At 42.0% G+C, this 8,579-nt stretch overlaps 1 protein-coding gene across 1 annotated transcript; it reads right to left on the reverse strand.

Moving 5' to 3' along the window:
* Positions 1 to 2,848: 2,848 nt before the first annotated feature.
* LOC147338378 (uncharacterized) lies at positions 2,849 to 3,677 on the reverse strand. Its single transcript, XM_086309680.1, has 2 exons — positions 2,949 to 3,677; positions 2,849 to 2,881 (listed from the first exon to the last, which is right to left on the reverse strand). The coding sequence occupies exons 1-2, from the start codon at positions 3,675 to 3,677 to the stop codon at positions 2,849 to 2,851; spliced, it is 762 nt and encodes a 253-aa protein (XP_086165806.1).
* Positions 3,678 to 8,579: the final 4,902 nt, after the last annotated feature.

Raw genomic sequence — 8,579 nt, forward strand, 5'->3', positions numbered from 1 at the left:
TAGGAATTGTGCTGTAAGAATCACAGTTAGGGTTTAAGCATTCAGAAAAAACTGTAATATTTACTCAGATGTGTTCTAGTTCTAATTTTTCTTTTACCAGTAGACAGTTTTTCTTATGTACGTTTTCAAGCTGTTCAGCTGGTTTCAAAGTTCTTCTGTGTGAATTTCAGTTCTGTGCTTTGGCTGTCAGGTGAATGTTTCGCTGTATTTCAGCCCATTTACAGTTGTTGCCCGTTGCTTGAACACTATAAAGCCATGCTTAGACTAAAGTAACACAACGTGAAGCTTTTGTTACCATACCTCAAACACATGTACTCATACCTTAAACAAAAGCGCTGCTTTGCACCCTAGTTGCAATTATGCAACACACATGGTCCTGCATGCTACACTCTATTTCATACATAAGACACTTCGTTCACAAAATGAAATGTCAGGGTGCCATTTGGAAAACACATGTATCCAAAATACAAAACACATCGGGTAATTGCAACCACTCAAATACACACCTGAAGGCACTTACCTGCAAAACTGAACACCAATTAGCCAACTACAAAAAGCCCTCAGTTTAGCCAATTCAAGAACTTTGCAAGCATGGATGGAGGGAGAGCAAGAGGAGGAGGAGGAGGAGGAGGTCGTCGTCGTCGTCGTCGTCGTCGAAGAGGCCATGCACGGACCCATATTTCTGATGATATAAGAGCAACTTTGGTGGACCATGTCATCAACCACGGCCTGACTATGAGGGACAGAGAGTCCACCCACATCGAAGCTGCTTCACAGTGGCATCTGTAATAAGAACATTCAGACTAGAAAGCAGGTCTGTCTTCACCTCTCTGCCTTCTACTCTACTCAGATGGTTTTCATAGCACTGTTCTACAGTACATCACCATATCAAGTGTGCAGGGTACTGCAGGGTGCTAATGCTCCTTTTGCAGCCAAAGTGGTGGTTTCTGTGAAACATAGCATGATTACTTATATTGAAGTACAGTGTTGTACAGTGGATGATACACTATATACAGTAAAGTAAGCAAAGCCATGACAGCATGTGGTTGTATTTCTCCAGAATGACTCGAAGACCTTCTGGGGCAGGACGCCAACGCCTGTTCACACAACAGCAGGAACTCGCCGTTGTGGACCTAGTGAGGGCAGACAATGCCATCCGTCTCCACCAGCTACGAAAGCAAATACTTGCAGACAGGCGAGTGTTCAGCAACATAAACCATGTGAGCATCACCACCATCAGATGCATCTTGGGAAAACTCAGCATCACCATGAAGCAGCTCTACAGAGTCCCATTTGAGAGGAACAGTGACAGGGTCAAAGGACTCCGAACTGAATATGTACGGGTACGTGTAACTGTCCTTTACATGACAATACAGTATTGTCCATGTAAAGGTCCATACAATAGCCAACATATACTCACATTTCTAGATGCTCTCCATGATATAGTTGTACAGAATAGACCAGATCAGCCCAGGTTTGTGGTGATATGGGATCATGTCAGTTTCCATCGGGCTGCTCTGGTCCAGGCCTGGTTCTCCAACCACAGTCAATTTGAAGTGGTATGCTTGCCCCCTTACTCACCATTTTTAAACCCTATAGAGGAATTTTTTTCGGCTTGGAGATGGCGAGTATATGACCGCCAACCACATGCCCGCATGCCTCTTCTGCAGGCAATGGAACAGGCCTGCGGCGACATTCAGGTGACAGCAATCCATGGATGGTTTCGACATGCAAGAGGATATTTTCCCCGGTGCCCAGCGGGAGAGGACACTGCTTGCGATGTCGATGAGGTCCTGTGGCCAGACCCCAACAGACGGCGGGATCCATGAGCCCACGTATGCACAATTGTCATGTTTTGTGTGTACAGTATAGTCTTTTTTCTATTACTGTATTATGTTGTTTTTGCTTGATCTGAATTCATGGTGCTGCAGTGGACAATACTGAGTAGGCCTATTTGCTTTTTTGGTTGTTTGTGTCTCCTGAAAATATGCCTTCAGAATAACCAATGACAATCAAAGACTGCAGTGTTTTATATGAAGTAGACTAGTGTGTGCCCCTGATCTGATCTGCATGTGATGCAAGTATGTGTCATTTTGTCAACAGAGTTACATTTGACAGAGGAATGTTAGGTTTTGACAGCAGAGTTTCAGTTTGGCACAGATGTGAATGGTATATTTTGTTGTGTCATGTTTACTTGTGTTTAGAGTTTTGGCACAATGAGCGACGTTTTGCAAAATGTGTTCAAGCAACGGGCAAAAACTGTAACATGTTTTTCACCAAAAATCTCAGCAATTATAAAAATTCAACTCAAACTATTCAGCTATTAGCATTCACACTGCATTTTCTACAGGAAGTACATTTTATATACCAGTTTCAGTTCAAAGTGCATTAAAAATAATGAAAAATAATACCATCAATATGTTACTGCACTACACTTACTGGACTTGTGGAAGTATTTTGAGAACCATAAGAGATTCTTATAAATGTTTGAAAGAAAATCTTTAACATAGCTGGAGACTCGTGTAGAAATATGAATGAGTTTATAAAGTTTCTGTCATGGTGTGCTGTGACAGGCAGGTAGTAGGACCCAAACACAGGACTCTTACGTGGAATGAAACTTGAATCGGCAGCTTTTATTGCTGGAAACTCAGGTGGACTCAAGAAACTAAAAACTAAGAAACAAGAACTAGGAAAACAAATCAGGAACTATGAACAAGAATCAAGTAAAGAACACGGAGGAGAAAAAACACCCAGCCCACTGAAAACTAAAGAAACCCCCAAAAACATGAAGAACAATCATCAAGGAACATATTTACATATTTAGAGTTACTGCAACACCAACACTGGGTCACAGCTTCAGTGTCAGTCGGTGACTTTTGGTCTGCAACAGCAGCAGAACAGACTTCTCCGTCTTTTGAAGAAGCCCTTTTTCTTCTTCTTGATCTGACGGTCTTTGACTTCATGCTGGCTTCAGGTTCAGGAGAAGGTTCCTCAAAGGGAACATCAGGAACCGGCCCAATTTCCAAACAGGATCCTTTGATCTTATGATCTTCGCCTTCAACACAGGATTTGGACTCGGCATAGGGTTCCTCACAGGGAACGTCGGGCTCTGGCACACTTTCTGACAGAGCTCCTTCGATCGTAAGCTCTCGAGTACTCAGACTGGATGCCCTTTCAGAAAGAAGTTCCTCACAGGGAACGTCGGGCTCTGGCACACTTTCTGACAGAGCTCCTTCGATCGTAAGCTCTCGAGTACTCAGACTGGATGCCCTTTCAGAAAGAAGTTCCTCACGGGGAACGTCGGGCTCTGGAACACTCTCTGACAGAGCTCCTTCGGCTGGTGGAACATTTGCCATTGAAAGGCCGTCAGAGGAGCGCTCTCCATTTGTGCTCTTCACATCAGGACTTGAAGGGGGCTCAAAGATTTCACATATCCGGATCCTTGCTACATCAGCAATGGTCTTCAGCAACACGGGTGCAAAGTTTGCAACTTTGATAGACAGAATTTCTTCAGGAAATTTCTGCCTGATCTCCGTCAGGATGCTGTTGACCAGATCGTCTCGGATGGAGCGGGTGAAGACGGCCTGTGTTTCCATCGCCGTGAGACTCCTGGAGACACGATCTAAAGTGGCCTTGGTGACACTCGTGGAGAGGATACTTAGACTCTGGGAGGCCATGTTTAGGAGGGGACGAGGAGGAAGCTCCCAGAAGCCCTGGAGAACGCGGGGAACTACCTCGACCACTACCTCCTGCGCGGTGAGCAGTTTGCTGTTATGCTGTTCCTGCTGCTTCTTTTTCAGGATTTCAACGTAACCCTTCACCACGCGGAGGAGTTTAGGTGCTCTGTAGAAAAACATGATAAGAGTTATCTGTTGAACATATTCAAAGCATCATTTAAATATTGAAACACTGTAGCTGGACTGTTAACCCTGTAACCACCTTTGTATCATACATGAGTTTCTGAGACCTCGATCTCATCAACATGATCAATACTTGCTATAATTTCTAAATGTTGTGGACAAAACTCTTTTTTAGTCTAAAGTTAACATTGTCGTTAACAAAAAGTTGCCAAAAACACCCAGTGTATCAAATGTGATACAAAAAATAGATACACAATAAAAGTAAATCATACACAACATGACATAGCAAAGAACTAATTTGTGGCTTTTGTTTAAAGGGTTAATAAACATCTCAGTTCCAAAGAATCTGAATTTTCTGGCTGTTTGATGGGTTGGGTCTTACAGGGTTAATGACTGTATACATGTGACTCACTGAAATTTAGGAAGTACGGCCTCTGGGAACTGAAGAAGCATCCTGGCTTCAAATTCAACGTCCCTCATTTTATTGCTGACGTTCACCGCCCACACCTGAAACAGAAAACACATTTACAGTGCGCTTATGTTTAAAGGTTATGTGCACATAACGAAAAAGTCTTGTGGGTTTTCTCGTCTTACCAGCCTTAGAAGAGGTTTGGCTTCCTCTTCGTCAAAACCCTCTAACTCAAACTCCCACAGCCTTCAAAAGAAAGCAAAGCAGAGGTTTTACACGTCATCACAAACAGACTTTCAGGTGTGACAGTAACTCACTGCTCTCTGAGTGTCTCCCTGCTCTTCTCCACCAAAAGATCTCTCAGATCTTCAGCAGTGAGGTTCGGTGGTGTTACACCCCGGCCTAGGCAACCGGCGTGCAACACAGAAAAAATAAAAATAAGGGAAAAAAAACAAAACAAAAAAAAAAATACTACGGGTCTCCACAAAAAAAATCCCAAAACGAAAGGATCGACAACTATTTACATCAAAGCAAAATAAGACATTTATTTGCAGCAAAACACCAAACTATTTACAACCAGGGGGGAAGATCACGACCCTGACAAACTGAAACACAGGGCTTAAATACATAGAGGGAGCAATCAGGGAATGGACAACAGGAGGGAAACACAGCTGGGGCAAATCAGAACTGACGAGACAAGGAAGCGTAAACTGAACACACTGAGATAAGACAGACTTTCAAAGTAAAGCAGGAAACATAACCGTCACGCCTAAAACAAAACACTGACAACACCGAATCGTAACAGTTCCCCCCACCCAAAAATCAAACATTTAAAACATGTAACCCCAAAGAAATGTTTGATTCATGCCCAGCGCATATGGCACCGGCTGCTGTTCTGCAGGCGACGCTGATGGCTGGACGGGCCCCTTGGATACTCCAGTGGAGGATCTTTTACCTGATAAAAAAGGTAAAAGAAAGAAAGACCTCCAAGTAAATAATTTGCCCACTCCAGCTCCTAGACCAAATACAAACAGTGGGGAAGAGGGTTAGCTCCACCCACCACAGCTCCCAAGCTAGCAAGGAGTATATATTCATGCTAGCATTTATGGCGCCTAAAACACATTTATGATACACACATACGACACACTTATAACATCTTACAAAAACAGGCTTAATAATGACAATAACTGAACTAAAATCGCAATCATAAACATCAGGGTGGCTAAATATGAATTATGTGTGTTTTAAGGTGCTGGAAAGAAATGACACCCACCTCTCCCACAGGGGAATTGTAGAAAAGGGGAGAGGCAAAAGGGGTACACTGTATTTATAGGATTGCACCAAAGAAGAAGAAGAAAAGAATGAGGAGGGGCTCTAACTGATAATGAACACAACTACAGGCTTGGAGGTCCTAAAAGTCAGGTATAAAAGGAGAAGTTTGGGGGTTTAGAACACATTTTGTGTAATTATAACAATGTGATTTATGACCCGGTTACATGAGCTCTTTTGACAGTCTGATGTTTATTTATGAATGCAGAATTTCTTGAGCAGTCACCATGGAAACTTGATGCAGCTTCATGTTGTTAAATTAATAGTAAACACTGTGTATTTTGCACTCCACTCCACTAAACTTATCATATAAGTAAATAAAGTGTGGGTTAGGTCCCTCCTGTGGAACGAGCCACACAAACCGATGGATCAGAAAAGACAAAGTCAGCTCCAGCATGCCTTTTCATATTATGTGCCTGCTTATCTCCATTTCTTTACAGTAGATGGGAACTTTTGCAGTAAAGCAATGGCTTACAAACAGTGGACTGTGGACTAATGCAGACATCTGAAGCCTGACAGCAGCTGGTATATACACAGCTTTGGATAAACTGGCCCTTTAAACAGCCCAGAGGAAGAAGAGACCTCTGCGTTATCAGTGCAGCCTAAAGCACAATAATAATAATACTATTAATATTATTTTTATAGCAATAATACCCCAAATAATGAAGTCATTAATTACACATTGGTCATGCTTCACAGGAGGTCAGGAGTGACCGATGAACGTGATGCTACATTACAGTCTGTCCTATGAGTTCAGCAGGAGGAGGTGAACCCACAGCTGGGACCAGTTCTCTAGTGGGTCCAGTATCACACTTGTGTTCATCCTGGTCTGAACCTGGTCAGAAGAACTGACTTGACTTTTGAAAATTCAGTACTTATAAAAGGTAACCCCAGACAGTCTACAACGGCTGTTTTCTGTCCACCAAAGCAAATTTGATTGACGAGGTTTTTGTACCTTCACTTCTCCAAAAAGCAAATAAAGAGATTAAACAAAGATTTACTGACGACCGTCAGAATTGCCCGAGCTAACGTAGATCGCTTTATGCTCTTGAGTCAGGAGGGATAAGAGAAGTGACTGCACTGACTGCAATCTGCCGTCTACTGACATCTAATGGAGAGATTTATACACGTGAGAACTTTAATGGTACTTGAAAATAGGCCAGGATCTGCACTGCTTCAGCCTGAGCCTGTTCAGTCAGCACCGCCTGTGTAATATGAGAATAATAATAAACATGACTTTTCCTTCCTCTTCCATAAAAAAGGATGCTGCTCCATACTTACCTTTTTAGAGACTTTGATGTTGTTTGGCAGGATAATGGCATCGCACTGAAGTTTAGGTGTTCAAAATACACAATGACTGATTTTCATGTCAACAACTAAGTAAATATTCTGATGAAGAGCCACTAAAGGAAGTTTTTGGAGTAACTCTCAGCAGCAATGTGGACGTGAAATAGTTGGTAGACGTGTCATTAACCCTACGAGAAAAATCTTTAGTTCTATTCAGGTACAGAGACGTATTTAGGCTACAGGCAACAGTTTGATTCAAATACAATTTATTGTCAAAATGTTATAGTGCTGATCCGTGACTGCCTTTGTACAACTTTTACAAAGTGACTGCGAACATTGTGGAACGATTCATAGCGTTTGATTGCTTGTGTGAATGTATTAAACAGGAAACCAGGAGCTGCAGAAACCCAGTAATGCTGAAGACGCATGCGTGTGCGTTTATTATTATGGCTCCAGGTTACATTTCAGGTCTTCTCAGCCCGCACTCGAACTCTGCGCTCCTCCAGTCACATGCTGTCATTAGTTCCACGCTCCCAGTTCAAATCTAGAGATGACAGCTTTCTCCATTGCTGCCCCGAAACAGTCGTCCCCCTTTCATAAAATCCTCTCCATCCTTGGAAGTCTTCAAATCCAATCTGAAGCCCCTCCTATTTTCCAAGGATCTCTCTGACACCTCTGTTATTGTGTTTCAGCTATTCTGCTCTTTTATCTCATTGGATGATGTTTGCATGTGTAGACACGTGTACGTGTAGTTTAAGTTCACATATGTGTGCTTGTGTGTGAATGTGTACATTTTTGTATATGTGCATATTTGCATGTACACATATTTTTTTACAAACATATACGGATGTCTCAATGTTTCTATGATGTTTTCATCTTATCTATTTTAATTCTTTTCACCATATCATCCCTCTGTTCAGCACTTTGGCCGACACTTGATGTCTTTTAAATGTGCTATATAAATAAAGATGACTTATATTTGCATCCGTGTGTCAGAATGTGTGTTCTTACCTTTAATTTAGGACACGCACACACAGCATAGAGTGAACAGGGACTATTAAGCGTGTGGCCTGTGTGTATCTATGCCAGTGAAACTGGATCTGCTCATTTTGAATATTGAAAAATATTGTGACTTAAGAGAAACATAATAACTAAAACAGAGCAGAAACACGACAATTCAGCAGAAAAGTAACAACTTAAGCAGAAATATTGGAAAATGAGCAGCTGAAAAAAGCTGAATAAGGTGACGTTGTTGTTCAACTGTGAAAAACTGGCAGAAATGTTAAAAACGCACGAAAGAACAGCCAGCAGATACACACAATTAGAAATATGAGCACATATGGAAACACAAATGCACAGAGACACACAGGATGTCAGTCAACCACTCTGAATATTCAATTTGAATCTTCCTGGTTTTATGGATTCCCCTCGAACCAATGGCCATAATTTCCTAACCGTAGGGGCTGGAGCGGTCATTCTTAGACCGTTCTGTTCAGAGGAGATGGGGGCATCTTCAAGTGTTGATAGTTCATAATTAAAATATGAATTATTAAAGATATATGGCTTATAATGCACCATAACTGAGTAGAGGTGAACTGCCTTGACTTGCCCTCAAACAACGGTTTGTAAGTCTAAATCTATTTGGAGCATCGATATCATTCTTTCACTGTCAGATACAGCAGGCTTTGGTGAAC

This window comes from Aulonocara sp. 'chitande type north' Nkhata Bay, linkage group LG2, assembly GCF_057382095.1.
Source record: "Aulonocara sp. 'chitande type north' Nkhata Bay isolate Kocher_YH1m ecotype deep benthic linkage group LG2, A_spYH_male_GT1.1, whole genome shotgun sequence".
NCBI lineage: Eukaryota > Metazoa > Chordata > Actinopteri > Cichliformes > Cichlidae > Aulonocara > Aulonocara sp. 'chitande type north' Nkhata Bay.

Bases quoted from the DNA above. Each gene is read 5' to 3' on its own strand.
- LOC147338378 (XM_086309680.1), bottom strand. From the start codon at position 3,677: ATGGCCTCCCAGAGTCTAAGTATCCTCTCCACGAGTGTCACCAAGGCC. The intron at 2,882-2,948 runs GTCAGATCAAGA...CTGCTGTTGCAG, and splicing joins CCAGCATGAAGTCAAAGACC to ACCAAAAGTCACCGACTGAC.